Below are 26,648 nucleotides of genomic sequence, written 5' to 3' on the forward strand. Positions count from 1 at the left end.
TACAACCATATTCTTTATTTTCAGTTCTTTTTTCAGTTTTGGTAGTGAGGGTATATAAACAGTGTTCTTCATATGTTCTAAAGTATTAAATTTGATGGCCTGGGAGGCATAGGTAATAAAGCGAGAACAGGAGATGACGAAATTCATCGTTTAAGTAAAATACTTTGTTTGCAAGGGAAATCCGTACTGCCGCTAAAACACCTGCGAACATTTTACATGTTCTACAAACTTTTTCACTTTTCTCGGGAACTAAAATCGTAACAGATAACTGAAAAGTGTTACCATACCAGCTGGTTAGCACAAAACTTAATTATGCTTGGTTATTACAATATATTACATCACTCAATAAGTCGTGTGACTGACACTCAGATGGCGCTGACATTATCAAATTTATATGACGTTTATGAAATACCAAATTTCAAAAGACTATGTGTAAAATTTCATGACATTTCGATTGGTCAGGAAAAAGTGTTGTTGTTTTAAGTGAAGCTACTTTCGTTATTTTCAAAACACTTCCGTGTGTTAATTTATCATTGCTTCTTATTCGGACTCTGCTTCATCGAACAGACCATTTGTTATTAGTTTGCCGAATTTAAACATGGTCGTGAAGATACCGATGATGGGGAACGTTCTGGTCGTTCAATTGAGATGGTTACTTCAGAAAACATCAAAAAATTGGTAATTTCTAATCGTAAATTAAAATTGCGTGAGATATCTGAGTCCATGAATTTGATCATGAAAAAGCTTTTTTCAATGTGGGTGCCTCGATTACTCACAGTCGATCAAAAACAACAATGTGTTGATAATTCAGAGCAGCGTTTGGACATGTTTATACGTAATAAGTCATATTCTTTGCGTCGATATGTAATAATGGATGAAACATGGATCCATCACTTAACTCCGGAATCAAAACGATCATCATCTCAGTGGAGTTCATTCGATGAACCAAGTCTGAAGCGTCCAAAGGCACAACAGTCAACTAGGAAGGTTAAAGCTTCAGTATTTTGGGATATTGCTCACCGACTATCTCCAAAAAAAAGACAAAATCAATAGCGAATACTACATAGAGTTGTTCGATCGTTTGAATGCACAAATCAAGGCAAAAACGGCCTCATATGTCGAAGAATCAAGAAAATGCATCGATTCACAAATTGATGGCAATCATGGTTAAATTGAACGGATCACACTTCGAATTGATACCTCATCCTACATATAGTCCTGATCTGGCCTCTAGTAATTACTGGCTATTCGCTAATCTCAAAAAAATGCTCGTCAATGAGAAATTTAGCACAAATGAAAAAGCAGTTGCTCAATATGGAGACTATTTTGAGGCAAACGACAAATCCTTGTACAAGCACAACATCGATAAGTTAGAGAAGCGTTGGAATAATTGTATTGCTTTTGAAGGAGATTACATCGATGAATAAAATGGATTTTTGGCCAAAAATGTGTTTTTCTTGGTTAGTCACACGACTTATTGAGTGATGTGTCATCAATATTTGTAATTATGTATTGTTGAATAAATAATGATTAAATTTTCATAAATATGGTTTTAGCAAACATTCCAAATAAAACTAATATAACTTTAGTTAGAAGTAATTTAGCACTTATCCCGAAGAATCGAAACTACTACGTTTCTTTCAAATATAAAAAAATAATTATTTAGAATAATACATATTGTAGCAACCCTGATTTAGTACTTCCAAACTAAATATAAAAATGTCCTTCTATTCAGCAACTCAATAGATGATCATTTCATATTTACATGAAGTGAGAGAGAAGTGAAGATGAAGTTAATTCCTACTAAAAATATAGTCAATTAGTTAGTCTAAATACATCTAATTCCACGTGAGGGTTAGTACAGAAATATTCGAATACATAACAAAAAGAAAGATCATTGAACCACAAAGTTCAAAAATTAGCTAAAATTTCAGCATCAATGAAAACTACACACAAGCAATACGAAATTTCAAAGAATTTACTAAACAAAACAATTGGTACTATTTTTGAATAAATAGAAGAGCACGAAAATAGAAATATACATATATATATATAAAATTTTTTATAGCTACCACGAAAATATCGTTTAAGATAACGAAAAAAAATTCTTGTAAAATTTAAGCTCTTAATATCAATATTTAGAGGTGCTGCATCATGATTTTTGTTTTCCCATTTAAATTACAAGGGAATTTTTCTTTGACTTTTAATGTATTTCAACGAATTATTGTGTAGTAAAAAGAAATAGATATTTTTGTAGGAAATTAAACAGCCTACAAAAAACCGTCTGTTATAATTTTTCGCTAAGTCAACTTGGTTTAAAGTTATTCGCAGTTAAAGTTCAACCTAAAATAATATATGATGACTTTTACAACTTTTGATAGTTTTCTACAAAATTCCCAAAAACTTGAAACAACATAATTTTCGTGTTTTTTTTTCATTTTACTTCTCAAATTTATTGAGAAAAACTCATGTTATATAGCACGATTCGTATTAAAGCGTTGAAAACTGATTTGAATGTAACTAATTTCAAATAACAAATAATTAAATAATAGACATAATCCCATCAAAAATCTTCACAATACTTCCGAGTTGCTTGATAAAGACAGTGATGCCACATGAGAGTAACCGCCATGTTTAACCCAAACTACGTCACAAAATAAATTATTTTCATATTTTTTTTAGTTAAAAATACTATTGAGTCCCTGAAAAGTTTTTTATTTGGTATTTGAAGATATAAATTACGATTTTATGAGCGTTATTATAAGAAAAACAAATTCTAAATCAGCCTAGCTTGGGTTAAACATGGCGGCCTCTCTCATGTGGCATCACTGTCTTTATCAAGTCACTGTACTCGAATTTACAGTGACACATGAGAGTAGCCGCCATGTTTAACCCAAACTACGCCACAAAATAGATTATTTTCATATTTTTTTAGTTAAAAATACTATTGAGCCATAGAAAAGTTTTATTTGAGAATATAGATTACGATTTTATGAGCGTTTTTATAAGAAAAACAAATTATAAACCAGTCGAGTTAGGGTTAAATATGGCAGCCCCATGTGTCCACACTGTCTCTATCACTGGCTGTAGGTACAACTGGAAACAGAATTAAATATCAAAATGATGTGCCACTCAATACTCCTCTCATTCAAGACTAAGGATAACATCTAACACCTTTTTTACCCCATTGACAAATAAATTGACTTTTTTTAATTTCTCCAACTATTTACTGGAAATATTAAGGGTAGGATATATATACATGGTTATAGATTCAAGTTTAGTATTTTATATCACTCCTAAAAATTGGAATATCCATTTGAAACAGAGAAATACAAACGACTGTAGATATGCATGTATACTCATAACATTATTTTTTTTTGCTACAAACCTGGTGGGATTCGACACAATAAAAATTCGTTTGTGCAAAAATATTCATTCGATTCAAAACGAGGTGGTGCAAAACTTTTGAATCTTCATAATGCATTCTAATTATTGATAGAAATTTCATAAAAATGAACATAAATCCCAAATAATATGCTGGAAAGTAGTAGATGTAGAATATAAGTATAAAATGGTATTTTCTAGTATTTTCAGTTACATTTTACAAATATTTATTTAGTGCATATCTTATTATAAATATTTATTATCAAAAACCCTGCATCATGAATTTTTTAAAAAAAAAAATAGGATCAGTATTATACATATTATATTAGGTTATGCCATTTGTATTGTTTCTCTTGGTAGTAGATATTTTTGTGATCTTTTATTAGATAGATAATAATCGGATATCTAAAATTTCCAAAGAATAACAGAAACATAAAATTCCATGTTCTGATATAAAGATCGAATAAGTTTCCTCAACAAATACACAATATATTCATCATTAGCATCTTAATGGTGGATGAAAGCAAGATCAATATTGATCTTGAAGGTTCTTTTCGAGATAATCTCAACATCCTTAAGAAATAGATGTTTCTTTTAGCGAACTACACATTGGTAAATCAATTATTTAGTAATTACTTGCCAAAAATAAAAACAATAGCAATATTTAACACTTACCGTGATTCCATTATCATCTTGAACTGAAACAAAATAGAGTAAATTAGTAATTGAAACTTATTTCAGAACTTTCTTATTTACATCGCGAATTTTAGAATTACATTCATTGAAAAAAGATTTTTCTTTACAATTTATTTCAAGATTTTTAAGTATTGTGTACTCAACTATAGCATAAATTGGAAGCTACCACTAAAACTTATTATAAAATTTTCCTATTTACTGAGCGAATTTTAGAATTACATTCGATGAAAAAGATTTTCCATTAAAGCTTCAAGGTCTCAAAGTATTGTTTACTCAACTATAGCTACCAAGATACACAATATTAATGAAGATTGGGAACACATTAACTAAAAAATAATTTCACAGATACCTCTGCCACTCATAATACAAACATTTTATTCAAGTTTAAACTAGTTTTTTGTTTTGGGGCCATCAACAGATTATGTCACACGAATTTTAGTACTTTTGAACCCTTCCCCCCGTCCTTGTCACATTCTGAGAATCCACCTCCTGATGTGACACCACACATTTTTTAAATTTATGGGTATATTTAAAAATAAACGAGAGAAAACAGCAATTTTAATTTTTTTAGTTATCTTTTTAATGAATACTCCAATGAAATAAACATCAAAGAATTAAACTGAGAAAACTATGTCATACAGAAAAAGTTAATCATCAAGTAAAGAATAGGAATATATTGAGGTCACTGCGCCTGTACATGTGGTAGCACTTAAGCCCACCCCATTCAAAATTCTTGTGCATTTGAGTGCCTCACTCGCATCACAACGCCGCTCTAGAAGTTAAATGATCGAAATAATCTCATAGCGATAAATATCTATAGATATAGATGAAGTTCATAAATAAATTACATGTTTTAATATTTTGAATTTTAACATGTAACGTCACAAAACTTTTGACCCTAGTCACACATTGTCACATTTCGGCGATAACCTCCCCCCATTAATACGTGACGTAATAATGGATGACCCCTTACTTGTAATGTATTTTCTTTACCTTCAGTTTTACTCCACAGTTGTACCTATCAATATAGATAACCTATATACCCATTATTTCAGAACAATTTAATCTTGGAAGTCGTTGCCTTGGTCTAACCATTTCTAGTAGACTAGCATAGCACAACTTATTTTATAAGAAAATATTGCTAAGTACAGTAATTCCCCCTATAAAGTTGTGTATAAATTATCATGTTTAATTACGTGTCAGAATTTCCAATTCCTTTGAATGATTGAAAATTTTTTGAGCTTTAGATTTTATTAAACAACTATTTATGGTAATATGATTTTTACTGCAATCTTCTATCCAAATCAAACATTTTTTTGTTTATGGTATTAAGGAATCTTTTACACGTGACGATTTACAACGTCGGCAACAATCTATACATTACATCAATATCATTTTGTGAAATTGTTCATATTATTGACACATTTAGTTTCAGATCCTTTTCACTTGTCATGGCTTAAAATTAAATATTTTATTCAAAATACAGTTTTGACACCTTTTAATACACAAACTTTGTGAAATAATTTATTTAATTCTATAACACAATTTACACATGTGTGAAACTAATTATGAATTGTACAAATCATTATAAATTTCACAGTACAAGAATATAATGTTGGAAATCTCCACATCATATGGGGGATTGAATAGCGTAATATGAAAATGTGTTATAAAGGGGATTACTGTACTTACATGAGAACTTGCAAGGGATAAGGTTAAGCTAATTTTATTGTCTACATACTAGTATCTAATTTATCAGAAATCCAGTCAAAGCTCACATTTGGCAACTTAGCTTTTATAGTCCAAATACCAAGTTATAGAGATCTTAAGAATTAAATAGGCAAAAGATGTCTACAACATAGGCAGTAGCTGGCTAGAATTTTGGTTCTCAAACAAGAAATCCATAAAAATAATATATTTGTAGCATAAATTTTTCCCCAGAAGTATGGGGAAGCTCTACCAGCATTTACCCGACAGCTGGGATGCGCTGTTAGTAGTTAGTACGGGGGCCACACCCGTTTAATACCCAACCCACCTCAAATTGTCTTAAAACAACTAGCACCTAGAAAAGAAGTTGCCCATAACTTCAGGTGATGTAGTAGATGCCTAGAGAGTTTTTAATCTAAGATTATATCAAAATAAACCGAACAAAGAAATAGAATTTCAAACTAATTAAAAAATGCAAAGAACAACAAACCAACCTATTATAAAAATACATAATGACGAAATATTGAAATAACTTACTATTTTGGCTATATCCAGACGGTGCTTCATATACTTGCTCTTGTTGATTTAGTATAGAATCCAAATTGTGTGCTTGCATAAAAAGATTGTTTTCTTGCTGCCTTCTTCTTAGCTCTTCTTGTTGCGCCATTATTCTTGATTCCATATTTTCTTGCGATTTTCTCATCTGTTCTTCAGTCCTGAGTCTCTCTTCTTCCACTTGCCTCTGCTTCATTTCCCATTCCCTCTTTTGTCGGTCTTTATCCATTTCTCTAGCCCTCAATTGGTCTCTTAGCATTTCTGTTTCATGTTCATATCTAGCATACTCCATTTGTGCTATCAGTTTTTCTTTTTCTAGTTCTAATTCTTTTTTAAGAGCTTCTTCTTTTTGTGCATGTAGATCATACAACTGTTTCCATCTCATACCGTACTCATTTTCAAAAGATCCAGTAGCAGCAAACCTTGGACCTTGTTCTCTTTCTTTCATAAATTCGGGATGCTTTTTGTTAACATTTTTCTCTGGATATCCGTTAATGTCATCAACAATATCAAATAACTCGACTATGACAGGTCGAAGTGATCCAGTTATGAAGAAACAGCCATCTGTGCATTTTCTAATGGCATGAAGTGCAGATCCTTTGCGAGAAAAATCAATAACACCTTCTCCTGTGGGTTTTCCTCTCTCATCAACAGATACAATGGCTCTTTCGATCTGAAACATTAAAAGCAATTACTAATTACCAAACAAGTTGTCCAAAACAATTCAGTTTTAATTTTTGAAATGTAATAAGTAGTAATAACAAATGAAATTAATTTACCTCTCCAAAAATAGAGAAGGCATAGTGTAGCAATTCATTGGTAACGTGAGGAGTAAGATTTTTAACTTTAATTGAAGCCGAATTTGGAGCAAATCTTATCTTCAAATTACGAGATTTAACTACGGTGCCATCAAGTTCTCTTTTTGCTTTTTCTGCATTGCTATGGTAATCCAATTTAATGAAACCAAAGTTTTTCTCTTTATTAACAAAAACTTCAGCTGTTTCTCCATAGGGTTTAAACAGTTCTAATAATTCTTCTTCTGTTACTTCAGATCCAATGTTTCCTATGTACAATCTGTTTCTTCCATTAAATTTTTTTTCAGCCATTTCAATTGGAGGCAAATCAAAAGTGGGTCCTGAAATTTGGAGTACTCTATCCAAGAATTTATCTTCTGGCCCCCTCATTCCACCTCTTGGTCCTCTCATTCCACGCATACCACCATCACGGTCATTTCGGTCATGTCTGTCATGCCCACGGCCACCTTGATGACCTCCATCTTCTTGGTTTTCTCCTCCATCTTCATCATTTTTCATATTTCTTCCACCTCCAAAGCCACCACTATAATTACCACCACGACCACGCCTGTTCTCATAGTTTCTGCCTTCTCTCTGATTCTGAAACAAAAATAAAAATATTAATGCTTGTCTATAATAATTAAGTATTGTGAATAATCAGTTATGTATCTGTCTTTTACTAGATATTGCTAAAAGTAAAATATTTAAAAACTAATCTGGACCACTTGCATCAAATAGAATATAGCACAGACAATACAAAACCATATATAATGGTTTAACTGACATAACAAAACAAATACCTTCAATTATGAAAAAAAAAATGACAAAATGTATTATTTATCAACATTTAAATTTTAACTAACCTAAAGTTCATAATTCACAATTAGTAATAATTTGGAATAGTTTAGAATATTATTTTAAGCCTTCCGTTTACCAACAGCTGTGGTACTGAAATGATTTGGTTTGAAACTTATACATTAAGATTGCTGTTGCTATAAACAATTTTGTTGTATTTTTTATTCGCTAAGTTGTAATTAATTACTATGCCAACTTTACCATTTCAACAAATTTCATACATATAGTTTCTACAGGTACAAACAAAACCTTTTTAATACTGTGCATTCTTTTTCCAATATCATTTCAAGCTTCAAAGTTATAGACACACAGGTCTATAATAAGTGATTCATGATATTATACACATAAAATGATAATGCAGTTTGTGGCACAAGCAAGAACTTAAGATGGGCAGTCACTTATATTCCTTTATTAGCTAAGTAAAATAAATAGATAGACAATTATCCTTCTCACTTTCAGTTGTTATATATGTATTGGTGAAATATTAAACTAGTTAAGTTCGAGTATATGAACTTTTCAAACCCATTGAAATACCTACCTTTGTTAACACTAAGGAAGGATAATTTATTGCTGGATATACTTTTTTACTATCTTTATCAGTGAATTGAAAACAAATGATATAATTATACTGAGCTCTTTAAATACTTATTTTGGTTTTAAATATTAAAACGTGGAGCACGAGATCCAAATTATAAAGATTATAGGTACATATTCAAATAATAGCGTAAAAAATTTTGCTTGTTCTGACATATTTGTTGAAGATAAATAAAACAAGTATTAGAAATTAATATTTCTAATATGAAATTTCAATATACATTTAATTACTATCGACATTTGTATAGGGATAAAGAAAGTCCTTCATTAACTCGGCGTTAGGGCGTCATTGACCTGAATAGTTGTGTCATATCATGGCAAAATATAATATCCGTAATTGTCATTTATACAAAATAAAATTATTTACCTGACCAGAGCCGCCTCCGCCACCTCTGGGGCCACCAAATCTTCCTCCTCTACCAAATCTCTCACCAGATCCTCCACCGCCACCACGGCGTTCTTGTCGATTGAAATTGTTGGTATTTTCTGGTACTGCTAAAGTAGTATCATTTGTTGATGATTCAACTTTAATATTAGTTGTATCAGGTTTAGATTCGGGATCCATTATATTTAAGTATTAATAAATCTCAATTTCTTACAACTTTAAAAATTTTTTGTTCGACTGCTACTACTACAGCACCAACCAAACAACAGTAAAATGGCGAATCCGATAAGAAGTGATCTGTAGAAACGTCATCTTCTTATTATTCATTTGATTGGAGCATTCAAAACAAGCGCCAAATATAGTTTTTGTAAGATCCAATGAGAGGAGCATCATCTATTCGTGTGATATTAAGAAAAAATGCAGTTCAGCAGTAGATGTCACTGTTGTCAAAAGCGTTCGTAAGTGCTAATTAAAAATATGCACCATCGTAACGATTAACTATGGGTATAGAAAACAACTGGTCAATTATATGATACTGTGTAGTATATCAATGAAAAATGAATCATATTATGGTCTTGGGAACAGATAAAATTTTTATGACTGGAAATAAAACGAAGAAAATTGTTGTAAAACTGACGTCATTTTTGTGATAACATAACCTCAAGGATTCTATGGAAAATTTATTGAATCATAGAAGATACCTATTGTACCCATAATAAACAATCAATTGTATAAAAATATAATTATGGCAGTATCTCATGTATTTCGTAATTATTTATCTAAATTTAATATAACAACAACAAGATTCTTCAGTAGAATCAGCTCTAAAGGAATTCAGAAACAATGTCCATCTTTTCTTTATATATTAGGTGGATCTACCACATTAATTTTTGCTTACAAGATAAAGTCAAATCAGACAGTGTATGCGGCTCAACCTAAAAATGTAAGTAAGTACATCATTTAATACTCGTTTTTAAAAGTCATATTGCAGGAGGAAGATGTAAAGGCGGTGAAATTAACATCTAGAGAAAAACGCTTTATTAGATTTGCTTCTGTTGAGTATGATGGTCAGTTATATATGACACCCCAAGATTTTCTCGAATCAGTAGTTGAAGCTGAACCACGGCGTAAGTAAATTAAATAATAGTTCAAAACATACTTTACCATTCTCCAATAAATGAAAAACGCAATTTATACAATCTATTTATTCAAAAAATATATTTTTTGGCAGCTCGGTTGAAACGAAAAGTTTTAAATCAAAAAGAGCTGGAAAAAATTCGAGAAGCCACACCTTCCCTAAGTCAAGGGTCACCAAGATTGTTTAGAAGCCTAAGAGATAAAGGTATAGTATTTAAATTCAATGTGTACATATAGGACTGCGTAATCTTTTTATTTTTAATAGAAGATATGCATTTTCCACTGCAAATAAAATCAGCAGCTATTTATTTCTTTTTCAAATACATTCAGTCTTTATTGATATGATCTGATTGATTGAAAAATTTATGAAAAACTGTTGAAATTTAAAAAGTAGTATTGTCTCATTGTGTTGATATTAACAATTTAAACACGAATATTTTTAGGTATTATTTCATATACTGAGTACCTGTTTCTTCTGTCGATATTAACAAGTAAGTAACAATTCAATGAATTCCTATAAAAAAGTTATTATCATGACTTCAAACACATTAGATAATTTTAGGAAATATATGCATTAGCACTGCACAAATTACACTTTCCAAGTAAGCTCAGAATACATAAAATTTTGTTTTCTGGTCAATGAAAAATGATATACAAACTTGTATCCTTTGAAATGCAGTATCTTTAAATAATTGAAAATTTGATAATTTTAAAATTAAATAATACTCTCGATCCAATACTATACAAATATTCTGTATATATAAGCTCACGGTGTCAATAATATTCTTATACCTTTAGTTGAAAATTGGGACACAATATTTGGGAAAATAGTCTGTGTCTTTAATTTTGAAACTAAGCCTTTCCCCTCTATACTTTGCATCCATTATATTTGCTAAAAAATACCCAGGTCCAATATTGTGTTTGTAACGTTTTAATATGATAAAATTATTCCAAATTTCAACAGAAAATGACTATTTTGTATCTTTTTAAAGTTCTTGAAGTGCTAAAGATATAATTATGAGCTGTTTGTTTAAATTTAAGCATTCTTTGTAAATTGCAATATTATCCAAAATTTTGTCACTTCATGTCTCAAATTAATTTTATTTTCAGGTGCTAACGTTACTTTTGATTTTTATTATATTGTCAGGTATTTGTAGCATCAAGCAATCATAATCTTTAAGCCATCCATGAGTTTGATGGTGATTCCTGAAATATTTTTGTACTTCGACAACTTGATTCAAAATGCTGTTAGATTTGAAAAATTTGTAAAGTGTCCAAATGTGAGCACATTAGGATGATGTTTTTGTACTCATTGTCTGTATATACAGCAAAAATAGATTTCCCAAAATTTGATCTTCTATTTATTTTAATGCAATTTCTACACAATATTTTTTTAGACCAATGATTGGATCATTACTTACACTAGACCATGCGTCTTGAATTAAAGTGATAGTAGCTCCATCCATTTCATTTTTCATTTTCTGCTTTATTTTTCCAGATTCTTCATATAATAAGTCCTTCCTAACTGTTTGAGATTAAGCAAAGAATACTCTGGTGTCAATGAATCAATTATGTCAATAAATATGTAAATAAATATTTGCAGAATAGAAAAATGGTGCAATTTTCCTGTCAATAATGCTTTGCTCTTTTGAAGTTTTCTCTACAACATGAGACATGGAATTTTGAATCCTTCTTCTTATCTGATCTGAATTCACCTGAATTGACCAGTAGTAACATCAGCTTCAGCATCAGAAGAACCTTTATCAGTGGCAGATCTATTTAGATAGTAACACAGCTTGTATTTTGTACACCATTCTGCCTTTCTCTGGCCCTAGCACTTTTTTAACTTTTCTTGATACCACCTAATTACACACAATAATTACACATTGGTCTTGTGTTATTCTCCAAATTAACAACTAAAATTAAAGAATAAAATTTCAGTATTGGTTTTAACTCAAACCACTTGCTACTGTGAACATTCATTCTAGAATTGGCATTTGTTATTTTGTCAGCCTCAGTAACTGTCTGTGATTCGTACTCGTACCTAATATCTAATCCACTGTTTAAAATACACGAACACTCATTGTTTGAAGTGTATATTTTTGAAATATTTAATTATTTTCCTTGCAGAACCAGAATCTGGATTTAAAATTGCCTTTAATATGTTTGATACAGATGGTAATCAGAGAGTTGACAAAAATGAGTTTTTAGTGGTATGTACTCTTTTAAAATTTTTGTTCAGTTTGTTATTTCGAAAAATTCATGAATTGTGGCAAATTATTATAACTATTTAATTACGTGGGTAGGTAAGAAAACTATTGGCAGGCAAAAAATGTGAAGACAATGATACAGTAAGTTAATGCTGCAGCATACCAATATGATTGCTTAGTGGCATTTGTAATGCATTTTGTGCATATTTTGTTTTGCTCTTGTAATTAAGAGTGTAAAATATTGCAACATTATTATACATGTGTATAATCTTGATTGAACGATATTACATTCAATAATAATTGAATTGTGTGATTGTTTTTTGATATTAACAGCTGAATTTTTTACTCATTGGGTCCATTTCTACTCTGTTTTTGTCTCTTGTGGATCTGTTGTGACTACTTACTATATGTTGGAACATATACAATTATTTTAATCCACCTACTGGTTTATATCAGATCAAATGTAGTGGTATGATTATGACGGCATGCAGAATCCTATTCTCATTATCACTCTGTGGTCTTTGACTTTTTGAGGATTACTGGAAAGCCCTATTAGAGTATTTGCATGGTTTGAAAATAAAATAGTTTTGGATAGTTTATATACAACTCTTAGTAAATTTTTTTATAAATTCTTTGATCAATATTTATAAAGAAAAAGATTATTGAAAATTTGAAAATATTGTAGCTAGTTTAAATATTTCAGTAAGGCCGCCATATTACGTGACGTCATAGGTATAAAATAAACACTGAACATATGATCTTGCGAGATGTAATTATTTTTGTTTCCAAGATCATTTTAATGTTAGCAAGATACAAATTTAATTTATTTTAATATTTTATAGTAATTATGTTTATTCGCTTTATTCTTATTTATAAAAAAATATTTTAATTATATGTAAGTAATAAATGAAAGCTGTATTTTAATAGCACACGCTACGGTGCCGGAAACGATAACCTTGTGATCATCAAGCAGACAACTACTCAATTATTTTATTAAGGGACTTGTACCAGTTACAATTTAAAAAAAAAATTCTTACAATTTTCGAATCCTTTTACAGTCATAACGAATTTTCACCATAAAAAAAATATATCAGGTGTTTTAGTCGGGGTATGTTTACATCCTGGCGCAAACACGATTTATATACCATTTTTCAGATTAATAAAAGTATAATAATAACGCTGATTTCAGAATAACCAAGAGAACAATTGTATTTACTTTGTATCATATGTTTATTTTATACCTATGGCGTCAAGCAATATTACGGCCTTAATGAAATGTTTAAACTATCTACAACATTTTTGAATTTTCAATAATTTTCTCTATAAATATTGATCAAAGAATTTAATATATATATATATATATATATTTATATACAGTTGTATATAAACTATCCAAAACTGTTTTTTTCTCAAACCATGCAAGTAATCTATTGCAACTGTGAGTTTTTTGTAAGCTGATAACTTTTGAAAAAATATCTAATATCAAATTTCATTATTCAAATCATATAATATTTAGTATTTTTTCGCACTAATGATGTGTTAAATTGGAATTGTAGGTATTATACACATGTATTAAATTTGCTTGAATGATAACAAAATTTGGTGACTACTTCTATAGCCATTACAGATTTTCTTCAACTTTAAAAGTCACAGATACCTCCGAAACATTCGGCCCATTTCGGAGCAGAATTTAAATTCCGTCGAATCATCAAAACCGAACGTACGTCTTTTATAATCTAAGACATACGTAATCCAACCTCATAACATCGATTTATCATATATGTAATACTTCTATATGGACAGTTTCTATAAGTGAAAGTTGTTCTGACTGAGGAAAACAGAATGGCAACGATTTCTTTATCCTTCGAGGTTCCAGCTCGGTTCTGCGCATTCTCAACAGACACTTTATCTATACTGCGCATGCTTCATGCGTGCAAAAGATGCGTAGAACTAACCGAAGCGCTCGGAGGGGAGAGAGAACGATACACTTTTTGTTTCACTTAGTCGGAACAACTTCCACTTATATGCGATTTATGAGGTAGCCCAAACTAACCTATGTGATTTGTTAAAAACTCGGGAGGAATCACCTATTAAAAACAAAATATAAAAGTGTTGATTTCATATACCTACTAAAATAATAATTTTATAGTTATTTTGAAGTAGATTTCCATCATAAAAAATTCTTATTTTCGTGTGTGTAAAATGATGGCATGCAAGAATAGATTTTTTTGTAACTATAACCATTAACCATTTTTATTGTTCGTTTTCAGTATGATTTGCCTATAGGGGGTTTAGTATGAGGAGTTCAAGAAAAGGGAGAAGATATAGAACTTAAAAAAAACATTGAGGTATTTCATATATTTAAAGATCCGCAGTTTCGATTATAACTCGCAAGAAGAAACTGCAACAAACATGCTAGTAATATTTTTATCAAAATAAAATCAATGCTCTACTTTGATACCCGACAACATTTACATGAAATATGAAAGTAAAATACAATAGTATACTACACCATTTTTTAACACTTATCTAATTTAATTTTTATAGTCCTAATTTGAAATTATTGTAAATACATCTGATAAGACCTAAATCATACTACAAAATGATTTTATTGATATAAAATAGACAATCAAGGCCCCTTCATCCTAACCTAACCTTTAATAGTTCCGTGTCATATATGTAATACTCGTATATGGACAGTTGGTATGGGAAAAAACGTCCCTACGTTACGGTGTCGACAATATTAATTTTCTCTCTCGTTAGAGACACTTTATTTATACTGCGCATTCTCAAGCATGCGCAGAACCGAGCTACAGAAATCATTGCCATTTTGTCTTCCTTAGTCGGAATATCTTATAGAAGTATTACATATATGGACGTCCATGTGAAATTCACCACACTAAGGATATGTTGATATCGGGTTCTGTCAAATCTTTGTCCGAGATGTACCGAATGTTTTCGAGGTATCTGCTACTTTTAGTGTAACCTAATTTTCTTCATTTTTGCAATCACGAAAGAGATTTTAGAATTTTTATAAATATAAGTGTTCAGTTGGCATAATAATTTTAACAAAACTATTTATATTAAAATTAACTGAAATGGAATTTTTATGTGTGCTTCTAAAATGCTGCTTGAAAGTGTTTAATCATAATTTCACTTAAGTTAATTACTTTATAAGAATGGTCGGCCATAACAGACAATATGTCAAAATAAATAATTAACATCATGAGCTAAACTTTCTATTTCGTCACAAGAACTTCGTACTTAGTTTCTTTTTATATAAAAGCTCCGTTTTCTAATGCAATGAAAAAATCAAAATATGTATACATTTTACCATAAGCATTATTTAACATTTTCAGTGTTCTCTCACACCAAATTCTGGATTAATAAACAACAACGTTTCATATTAATATAACTTATAACCAAATTAAAATTATTGACTTATTGTTAATGTTGATTAGATGGAGAAAATCTTCAGCCATGCTTGGAAAGGTAGGAGGGGTATGACTAATGAAAATGAAGACGTGGCTACTATACAAGAACAGTATGTTGATGATGAGCAAGGACTTCAGAGAAAACATATCGTTGATACCACACTTATAGTTCACTTTTTCGGACCTAAGGGCAACAGCGACCTCAATTTTGAAAGTTTCAAGAAATTCATGTTACATTTACAAACGGAAGTACTTGAACTAGAATTCAATGAGTTTTCCAAGGGTCTTTCTACAATTTCTGAGGTAGATTTTGCAAAAATATTGTTGAGATATACATATTTAGACACCGACGAATATGATATGTATCTGGATAGACTACTAGATAGAATAAAAGACACAAAGGGGATTACGTTTGAAGAATTTCATGTATTTTGTCAGTTCTTGAATAATTTGGAAGATTTTACGATTGCTATGAGAATGTATACACTAGCAGACCATCCCATATCTAAAGGTAAATAAAATCTTCATTTAATTTTGTTATTAAAAAATAAGTCAAATTGCTGTAAATATTTCTTGATTTTCATCTCGAGACGTCTGAGAAACGTTTCCATTTACAGTAAATCTTTGGGGATACTTAGGCTGTTTTTATCGATTTGTGTACTAAAATATAACTTGCAATGACAAAGAATAGTAAACCAGACAAAGACCAAACCAATGTGTCATCTTACCGTCCAATAAGCCTTCTACCTACAATGTTCAAACTCAAACTTGAAAAATTACTCCTACATAGAATAACTGAAGACTTACCTCCACAGAATCGGATCCCCTGCCATCAATTTGGATTCCCACAAAAACATTCGACAGTGCAACAAGTCCACCGAGTCAATCAGAAAATAAATAAATCCCTGGAAAACAAAGAATACTATTCTGCTGTTCTTCTCGATATCGGACAGGCTTTTGGCAGAGTGTGACATCAAGGGCTGTTATAAAAAATTAAAAGAACTCTTCCCCCAAACTAGTACCTACTTCTGAAATCTTACTTAACCAACAGAATCTTCCAAACAAAAGTTAATGAGGAAAAGTCCAAAAATTATACTATAGCAGAAGGGGTGCCTCAGGGTAGCGTACTAGGCCCGCTATTTTACATACTGTATAGATCAGATATACCAGAGATGCTAGATATACAACAAACTTTTGCTGACGACACAGTCATCCTTTCTACTGATCAAGGACCACAAACATCAGCAAAAAATGTCCAGGCTCTTCTTGACCAATTACAAGAGTGGCTACAAAAATGGAGGATTAAAGTTAATGAGACTAAATCAATAAATGTAACATTCACGCTACGTCCGGATACATGTCTGCCAGTTAAGTTAAACAATACGGAAATACCACACGCTTTTGTCCACCTGGACAAAAAACTTAACTGGAAACAATACGTCCTAAAAAAAAGAAAACAAATTGATATAAAACCAAGAGAACTACAATGGTTGATAAGGAGAAAATCTAAAGTGTCATTTGAAAACAAAGTCCTTTCTACAAATCTGTCATCAAGCCTATATGGACATAAATGGAGTAGAGCTGTAGGGTTGCGCTTCCAAATCTAATACAAATATTATTCAGAGATCCCAATCTAAAATATTCCGTCAACTAGCAGATGTTCCATGGTATATAACAAATCACACAATTCACGTGGACCTGGGAGTGTCCACTGTACAAGAAGTTATCCAAAGACTGAAAAAAAGTTGGCCAATAGATCTAATATGAGGTATAAGAAGTTGCATCACTGGACGTAAGCCTCACCAAGACATTATAGATGTTAAATTTTCTAACACTCGCGAGATAATTAACCCATAGAATGTAAAAAATATTCTGATTGTTCATAAAAACTTGTTATAATAAAAAAAAACTTGCAACGTTCATTATACATCAATGTTCAACTAAAAGGGCAGATCAAAGCTACCTAACTGACTGGGGTGCCTTTGATGACGGGCTAGAAATTGCATAGATCTATCATAATCTATCTCAATACATAAGGTCAAAGATGAAAATCAGTCAATATATTTTTACACAATGTTTGTCGGGGTGACTTTGATCACTATACTTAGTGAATAAGACTTTTATATTATATTCAATATAGATCCAAACTGAAAGCAAACACTTGTTTTTCCAAAAACTTCTATTTAGAAAATTTGAAAAAAAAAATCAATTTAAAACGTCCTACATAATGTAATCGGTATTCCTTAACATGAAAAAAAAAATGAATTCAGGTCGATGGATGCCGCTTTCTCTCCTCAGTGTTGGTGAAGATGAAATTTTAAAGATGAAAGATGAGATTTTAAAACCACAGATACATTCTAAACAAGCCTAAATTTTTGTCTGTCTGAATTTTAAGAAAACATATTTTCTTTCTCTTAGCAATTCATCTTTCAATAATTCCGTTAAGGTTTCCTCAGTCCGATTATATTTCTTGCCGAACGTCCTCCCCGCTCTCTTCTGCATTATGTCATTTCACTAGATGACTCTTCTAAAGAACTTTGAATTGGGATACTTTTTCTTAGTTCTACTTGTAATATTTCTTTTGTGCCTGGGTCTCACAATTGATGGTCCAACTTCTCGTTGTGGTCGAAAGAGTTTAGTGTGTCGTTAACATATTATTTTTGAACAATTTTCGCAAAACTCTCTGGGCATTCCTTTCAGTTGCTCATTTAGTAAAACGTGTTGTATGGTGGTAGTATTTTTTGGGCCTCGTTTCTTGGATGGGATGAACTTCATTTTACCAATGCTGCTTTTAATAAAAAGTTCTAGGCATTTGTGAAAATACATGGACTTTTTTTGAACAATAATTTCGAGACTGTTAGTAATTGTTTTTTATTTTCAAATCTAGATCACATATTAAAAAAAGATGTGGAAACAGGGATGTCGTTGATCACTGACACTCCGAAACAAAAATTATAACTTACACATATGTGGTGTGATAAAAACATGTTTTTTCCGCATAAATCTGTTTCTGAAACATTGATTAGGAACATAGTTATTGTGTATATAAGATGAATTAATAGATACAAACTTGGTACTCACATTTCTACTAGTTCTGTTACATAAATTCCTACCAAGCTGAAAATCAATAAAATTGCTTAAAATATAATTTGAACTCATATTTTACTAGATTTCCATAATAATTTTGCATTTCTTTCTTAGACGAATTTCACAGAGCCGTTAAAATATGCACAGGAACTAACTTGACTCAACATATAGTTCACACAGTGTTTGCCATATTTGATGATGATGGTGATGGACTTCTGAGCTATAGAGAATTTATTGCCATAATGAAAGATAGATTGCATAGAGGGTTCAAAGTAAGTAAAAAAGGTGTAGTTTATAATATTATGGTCACCATTATTATGAAAGAACTAAAAAATTCATCTACATCAATATTGTAAAAGTTAGTGATTGATGAAGTTATAAAATGTTAGATCACTTGAAAAATTTTGATTGTCACTGGAATTCAGAATCTTATAAAAATACCGCAATAAACTTATTTGAGCTTATAGTAATTTAATCTTTTAGAGATTGGTACATTTCTTCTCATTTTCTAGCTCAATACCAATATTTTCATCATTAGTTTTTATAAAATCAACTTACTAAGAAAAAAATGTTGTGGGCTTCATTTGGATTCACATGTATTGTTGTACCAACTTTTTGTTTATTTCATAACGTATCTTCTAAGTATTAGTCAAGTCCTAGATCTTTTATTACTACTTCTGTTTATTTGATTCACACAGATGATATAATCTTCCTTGTCGTTATTTGATTTATTGTTTTGGGTAATTTTTATTATTGTTACACTTTTATACATATTTTGTATATCATACTTTAATCATAATTTTAGTCCCTGATGATGAATACATAAGTATTCGGAAGCTCATTGATTTTCAGTTGTGACGTCATAGGTTTAATAAAAACATTGAACAGTTGTCTACTTGATGATCACGAGGTTATCGTTGCCGGCAACGTAACGTGTGCTACTATTTCTTTCTCAAACCATGCAAGTACCCTTGTTGGGTCATATGACATGACATTTTTTATCGTAATAATCGTAGTGCTAATACTAATTGTTTATTTTTACAGTCTTATGCCAAGAATGAAGGTTGGGAAGCTTTCAAATCATGTATCAAACAAGAAATGAAATCGCCTGTCTAAAACTATTTGACAATTACCAAAAATTTTTGCAAATGTGAACTAACAATTTTTTTAATTATATAATGGATTTAAATCTCTGCAGTAACTTGCTGCTTTTTTTATTAACCGAGTAATATTTTTGAATATAGATTGCACAGAAGGCATTTGAAATTTATTTATTACTTTTGTGCAGTGAACTGGCTTTTGTATTGGTTGTTATTTTTAGGTTGTCATATAAAAAAAACCAAATTAATTGTGATATTTTGATTTTGTGCCATTATTTTAATAATAACTTTGTTTTGCTAGATTCTAAGTTATTAATACACGTCAGTACTTAATGATACATATTCAGTACCTTATTATTTTCAAATAAAAAGTGGAGACAGAAATATATATCATAATAAAAATTATTTGTAGTAACTCTATATAATATATATATATATATATATATATATATATATATATATATATATATATATATATATATATATATATATATATATATATATATATATATATATATATATATATATATATATTGAAATGAAAATAAGAATTTTATCTTGTGTAGAGGGAATTAATAAAAAAAATGTCACATTAAAAAAATAGATTTCAGTAAAAGTACAGGTGGTCAGTTAAGAATGAAATTTGTAGTAGAAAATTTTATTACCAAAGTGATCAAATAAAGACTAGAAAATAATTTCTCTCTTATAAGATTATCTACAGATTTTGATGTTTATGCTAATTCAAGTAAATCTTTATACATTTACTCCTGGTTGAATCTGTAAAATAACCATAGCTTTCCATTTGCAAATGATCTGAATCACTTCATATTAAGCTCACCTTTTCTTACTTTGAGATGGTGGTTTAAATAGAATGACAAACTGAGGCATGCATTCTGTTCATTGTATTCTAAGTACTAGTTAATATAAAAGTAAAATAAAATAAATTCGCAAATCTTAATCACGATGTTAACTACTAGGCACTAAACAAAAAACAACTAAATATACCTTCAAACTTTTTAATCATTAGTCAAATAACTGTACTGAGTTATTTCCGTAAAACAAAAGTTGTTGCTGCATCGGCAATGGGGGGGAGGGGGGTAAATATCTCAATTTTTGGGGTTCTCGAATCATGAGGGTTGAATTTTTTGTCCCTGTGACGCGAAATACAAGGTTAGAGGTGGCGAAATTGTGAGCTTCTAAACTCTTGTAATTCTTCATAGCTTCTTTGGTCGTAAAATCCGTGCGGTAAACTAGGTACTCCAGTCTGTTTAATTCGGTCAAGTGGGGCCACTGGTCCTTATCTTCTTACTGCAGCTTAAATCACAACCACACTCCTAAACTTTCTTCTGATAGCGCTCACGTTCAAGATGTGTCAATTCCTGACCATATCCCCTCAAAAAAGCCATACTCCATCAAACAAAAATCGCTAGCAATGCTCCGGTATGTCCTCTCTCCTCGAAACGTATTAACAACATGGACGACGCTATATTATCACTGCTCAATATATGGCGTTCGCGTGGGCCTCGTGCATCCCTAGTGATTTGAGTAAAATTAAATGGGATGTAGAATTGAATGAGCTACATTCCATTCTACTGGAAGCTTCTTTTTTTCAGAAGATTCCGAATTTTTTTTTAGTAACAACGGTTCTCGCACTGAATAAATTATTTAGTATTTCAGCAGCTTTATCCAACTAGCTGACACTTCGCGATTGCACTAAGTATTCAACCCTACGGTTTTTAGTTTTAAAAGATGAATTTTTACTTGAGGAAGACTTCGTCCAAATGATGAGGATGCATGCTTAGTTTAAATGCAATATCAGTGGCTGTAATCAATTTTCATTATTATTCAAAAACGGTCTATTATGTATTAGATTGCAGTCCACTTTTGAGAAAATTTGGCTGAGTAACTTTTCAGTTGAAAATACATCTGGGAAGCATCATTCACACACATTAAAGCAAAATTTTGCATAATAAATTACAGTAGAGAATTTCGGTCTTTGGAATTCCTCCATCCCAATTGTGGAGGGACGATTTTATATATAATTAAATAGCAAGGGGTGGTGGCATGATATGAAAAATTAGCCTCGATACAAGTGGATAAAAGTAGCTATGTAAATTTAAAAATTATCTTGTACTAAACGACTCACTGTACGGTGGTTATCATTATAAGTTCTTTTGGTCACATTACTATGACAAAAAGTTCCAGATAGATATATTATACTCTTATCTGGCCACCCGGTATAAGATAACAGGCTTCTGATATGTAAGCATGATTAAAATAATTACTATTTTACTAGTTAGGATTTATAGTTAGTTTTTGGCTTGTTATTAGTATTTTATACGTTATGTTCACAATTTGATTTATCGGATTGTTCAAAAGGTTGTGTTAAAGATTGTTATATTTTAAAATATGATTGATATATATTCTAGTCGAACATTCAATTGAGTATTTACTAAAAAAAATGGAAAAAGTTTTAGAACTTAATAATTTATAATGGAATTCGATCCTTGGTCTACAAAGTTACCATATTGTTACAATCTCCATATTTATATACATTTTTATTTATATCTTCATAAACTGTGATCGATATTATCTGAAATCTAGGATAATTATAGCAATTGACTCTACTACAAGTGAATCGTTGCTTTGAAAACTTAATTGTTAAACATTACTGATAACAGTTTCTTTGATTTATACAATGTAAAAATTATGATATTGTCTATCATGATATCGAATATTGTGAATGTTTACTAGTCAGTACTCGTTGCCAAAATAATTATGTTTCAAGTCTAAGGAAGTATTTTATGTTAATCTAGTCAGATCTGATAAACGCTGGCGATAATATTGTCATATTAATAAATTATATGAAGTATGTACATGCTTTTTAATTTATCTATACCAAACCTTACATACAGTAAACAAATTCTTGGTATCAAATTTGTATGGCCTGTCAATCACCTACTAGAAACGTAATCAAATCGAAATCTAGTCACCGTCTGGTAGTACCTCAAAGACAATTCTAAGCTGAAATGTTAAAAGACGAATTAGTGTTCAAGAAAAAAGTCATGGAAGCGTATTTAATAGGAGGGGCTAGTTCACGGAAGAAAATACCTAATGAGAAAGTTGTAAAAACTAGTATAAACAGGAAACAAACTTCAGAAAAACAATCTGCGTTCAAATCTACCGATATATCAAGAAGTAGAACCGTATATAGTTTTTCCGCCCATGTTAGATGGAAGTAACTTTCATATTCACTTCTTGTCTAGAGTTATTTCTGTTCTTTCAAGTATTTGGGTTTTAGTTTTCACTCTCCTATCAATTTTTTCTACTTTTTCCAGTCCTTTGCTACTTCACTTATTTGTTAGATTTTTTTTGTGATTTTTTTTATCAACATACAGCACATTTAAAATATACTCTTTAAGCAGAGTAATAAGTAAATTGTCTATAAGTCGCTAAAGAAAGTCAGGAACCATCCATTAACGGTACTGATAGTATTTATTATGGGGGATTTTCTGGCCTTATTCTTTTCAGTCAACACTTTGCTAGTGGCTGGTTTAATAGATTATTTATTAATTCATAGTTGTGGTCACTGGATCGAATTTTGTATCTTGTGGAATAGTTCTTTATCACATTTTTGATTAGTGGGATGTTTAGATCGTTATGAATGGTTTGATTAGATACGTACCAGGAGGTTCTACTCAACATACACAGTGTTTTGGATTGGAATGTTTCGAGTATTTGAAGGTTTACTACACCCCTATAGTTCTATTCCATACGACCAGATTGGTATGTATATAGTTTTGTAGATGAACAATTTATTCTCGAGTCTTAGTTGAGACCTTTTGTTGAGTAGCCAGTGCATGTTTTTTAGTTTCCATCTAAATGTAACCCTAAGTACTTGAGAACTGATTTTATTTGAATGGGAGTATTTTTGATGAACATTTGTAGAAAATCAAATTTTCTTGTTGTAAATGTTATTTGCTCTGATTTACTGGCATTGACGTTAATTTTACACTGATGAAGCCAGTTTTGTAACAAATTTACATGATTTTGTACTTTTTCTGCAGCTACAGTTGGGTCTACATTTGTTGCCATGATTCCCGTGTCGTCTGCGATGTTGCTATGAAGGTATCTTCTGTGCTTGGAACGTCTGCTGTGAGTTTCAGTACAGAAATGATACAGATCTAAAACAACGTTTTGATTATTCAGATCAGTGGTCATGTTTACACGTAATAAATCAGATTTTTGGCATCGATATGTGACAATGGATGAAACATGGATCCATAACCTCACTCTGGAATCAAAACAATCATCATCTGAGTGGACTGCAGTCGGTGAACCATGTCTGAAGCGTCCAACGTCACAACAGTCAGCTGCGATGGTTATGGCTTCAGTATTTTGGGATGCGCATGGAATATTGTTCATCGACTATCTCCAAAAGGGAGAGACAATCAATAGCGAATACTACATAGAGTTATTGGATCGTTGAATGCAAAAATCAAAGAAAAACAGCCTCATATGTCGAAAAAAACAAACCGAAACAACGCTCCGTATCACAAATCGATGGTTAAATTGAACGAATTACACTTCGAATTGCTTCCTCATTCATTGTATAGTCCATATCTGGCTCCCAGTGACCACTGGCTATTCGCTGATCTCAAACAAATGCTCGCCGGTAAAAAATTCAGGTCAAATGAAAAACCAATTGCTGAAACTGAAGCTTATTTCGAAGCAAAAGACAAATCCTTCTACAAGCACGGCATTGAGAAGTTAGAGAATCGTTTGAATGGTTGTATTGCTTCTTACATTACTGTATAAAATCGATTTTTCGCAAAAAATATGTTTTTCTTAGTTACACGACTTATTGGGTGATGTATTAGGTAAGCTAGTAGTTTTCCTGTTGCTATTTAGATAGAACCAAAATTCATAGGATAACTAGCTGGTGTTCTGTAGTTACAATGACTACGAATCTGGGAATTGTTTTGGAAGAAGCTTCTTCGATTTTATGGTTAATATATTCGCAAGCCCTCTCTACGTTGTTTTGAACTAATAATTGATCTAATTTGGTATAGAGCAAATGGCTGTAAAATTGCACTAAGTTAGCTTTTCGAAAGTTTTACCCTTGATTTATCGGTGCTGCAATGGCATATTTGCAATTTTCTTAGTTATTTCAATTCTACTGGTGTTATTTTCAGTGTCTCTTTGTTCATTACCTAGATTTCACTTCCACATATTAAGGTTATTAAGTTCATTCGTTTTTATATCTTCCCCTATTTTTTCCCGATTATTTTCTCATTTAGAGCATAGTATATTTAGTTGCTTTTTCAACTCTGTTCACTATCTTTATATTTATTTTGATATATTCTGTGAAAATAATTTTTTGGTATTCGAATATGCTCACTTTATCTATACTTTGCATTTTCATTATTACACAGGATGTCTAGGAGTCTTGAGAATCGAGAAAAAGACGGGAAGGAGGCGAGGAAAACCGGAGATTCGACAGGAATTTTCTAATAAACCGGGTATTTTTAGTAATTTTTAACGAGCTAACCAGGCATAGCAAGTTCGTGCTGGTATACCTTCCCACTGATTTCGTAAATCGCATCATCCAATCGACACAATATGTTGAACCTCCCTCGTAACTGCACTCTTACGGACTCACGTATCTATGGATGCTTAGCTAACGCGCTCTGACACGTCGCCTGACATTGACACCGGTTTTGAGATTCTCCTGAAGCTTTTAGGGCCTTGAAGCTCATAAATGTTCGAAGGACCATTAAAGTATGATATACATCATATATTATGGCCTTGAATGTTGTAAATATTCGAAGGGCCATCAAATTAAGAAATGCTCGTTTTTTATGTATTTAATTATAATTAACAGTGGTTAATTAGTACAAACAAAAGCCAATTCGAATTTCAACTGTCAATTGTCACTCAGCTGTATAATTGTAAGGCTGGTTGTCTAATGTATTAAATGGTCGTGGACAGCTCTCATACGGTTTTTTTACAAAATTAATTTTTAAAGTGAAACTTTAATTTGGTGCAAGGAACCGAATAATATGTTATATGTCTCCTATTAGTTTTAAGGTATTATAGGTTATTTTTACTAGAGACACTGTTAAATCTGCACAAACTATTTACATAAATATAATGTCCCTGCGAACGAGCTTTATAATAAACTGTTTTTGAAAGAAAAAAACTATTTTTCACTGTATTTCCTGAAATTAAGAAATTGTTAAGTCTTTTCTCTAATGTTACATCATTTGATTTATATTACCTTCCCATTCTCGAATCAACTTTGTCTAGTAACTTTTCAAATACATGAACAGTCATCCTATTATTTTTAAAAAATTCCTTTGTTTTCGGATCTTTATAATATTGGTAATTTTCAGAACTTTTTGAGTTCTTATTATCGGTCTTATTTCAAATTTCATGGTCCTTAAGACTGTTTTATTTGAAATTTTTAACTATTATACTCACACAAAAAATGACCAAAAATTACAATTATCCATTTTCATTTTAAAAAGAGAGTAATTAAAATTTTTCATTATATCGTATTAGTCCAGACATATTTGAATATTTCGAATATTTTTCACAAAATAATCTCTGACTACTGATCTATGTGTATATTCGGCATTTTTTCCTACTGTAACTAAATTTAGGCAACACATCATTCGGTAAATTGTATATGAGGTTTCCTATAGTTG

General features: G+C 31.0%; 2 protein-coding genes across 4 annotated transcripts in view; one reads left to right on the forward strand and one right to left on the reverse strand.

Moving 5' to 3' along the window:
• The window catches only part of LOC130901615 (hrp65 protein-like), a 61,802-nt gene extending 52,533 nt beyond the window's left edge, over positions 1-9,269 (reverse strand). Inside the window, exons 1-4 of one of the 2 annotated variants that reach the window (XM_057813113.1) lie at positions 8,953-9,264; positions 7,122-7,736; positions 6,325-7,015; positions 4,060-4,082 (exon numbers count right to left, since the gene is read on the reverse strand). In XM_057813113.1, coding sequence (XP_057669096.1) covers positions 4,060-4,082; positions 6,325-7,015; positions 7,122-7,736; positions 8,953-9,150 — 1,527 coding nt within the window. In that variant the 5' untranslated portion in view covers positions 9,151-9,264. Of the gene's footprint in view, positions 1-4,059; positions 4,083-6,324; positions 7,016-7,121; positions 7,737-8,952 lie in introns of both variants that reach the window. The other variant, XM_057813104.1, reaches the window with a different exon arrangement.
• A 140-nt stretch (positions 9,270-9,409) lies between these two features.
• On the forward strand, positions 9,410-20,031 carry LOC130903743 (calcium uptake protein 3, mitochondrial). Of its 2 annotated transcripts, XM_057815996.1 has the most exons (9): positions 9,528-9,913; positions 9,962-10,097; positions 10,202-10,312; positions 10,551-10,598; positions 12,238-12,320; positions 12,414-12,458; positions 15,779-16,262; positions 18,953-19,110; positions 19,883-20,031. In XM_057815996.1, exons 1-9 carry the CDS (start codon positions 9,716-9,718, stop codon positions 19,952-19,954), a joined length of 1,335 nt encoding a protein of 444 aa, XP_057671979.1. In that variant the 5' UTR covers positions 9,528-9,715; the 3' UTR covers positions 19,955-20,031. The 2 variants fall into 2 exon arrangements, with proteins under 2 accessions (XP_057671988.1, XP_057671979.1); XM_057816005.1 differs by lacking the exon at positions 12,414-12,458 and having other exon boundaries at positions 9,410-9,913.
• The last annotated feature ends 6,617 nt before the right edge of the window (positions 20,032-26,648 follow it).

This window comes from Diorhabda carinulata, chromosome 1 (assembly GCF_026250575.1).
Source record: "Diorhabda carinulata isolate Delta chromosome 1, icDioCari1.1, whole genome shotgun sequence".
Lineage (NCBI taxonomy): Eukaryota > Metazoa > Arthropoda > Insecta > Coleoptera > Chrysomelidae > Diorhabda > Diorhabda carinulata.

Excerpts from the sequence above, each read along its gene's own strand:
- LOC130903743 (XM_057815996.1), top strand. The coding sequence starts at position 9,716 with ATGGCAGTATCTCATGTATTTCGTAATTATTTATCTAAATTTAATATA. Across the intron at positions 10,599-12,237 it reads TCTTCTGTCGATATTAACAA|AACCAGAATCTGGATTTAAA; the intron begins GTAAGTAACAAT and ends TTTTCCTTGCAG. Across the intron at positions 19,111-19,882 it reads GATTGCATAGAGGGTTCAAA|TCTTATGCCAAGAATGAAGG; the intron begins GTAAGTAAAAAA and ends TTATTTTTACAG.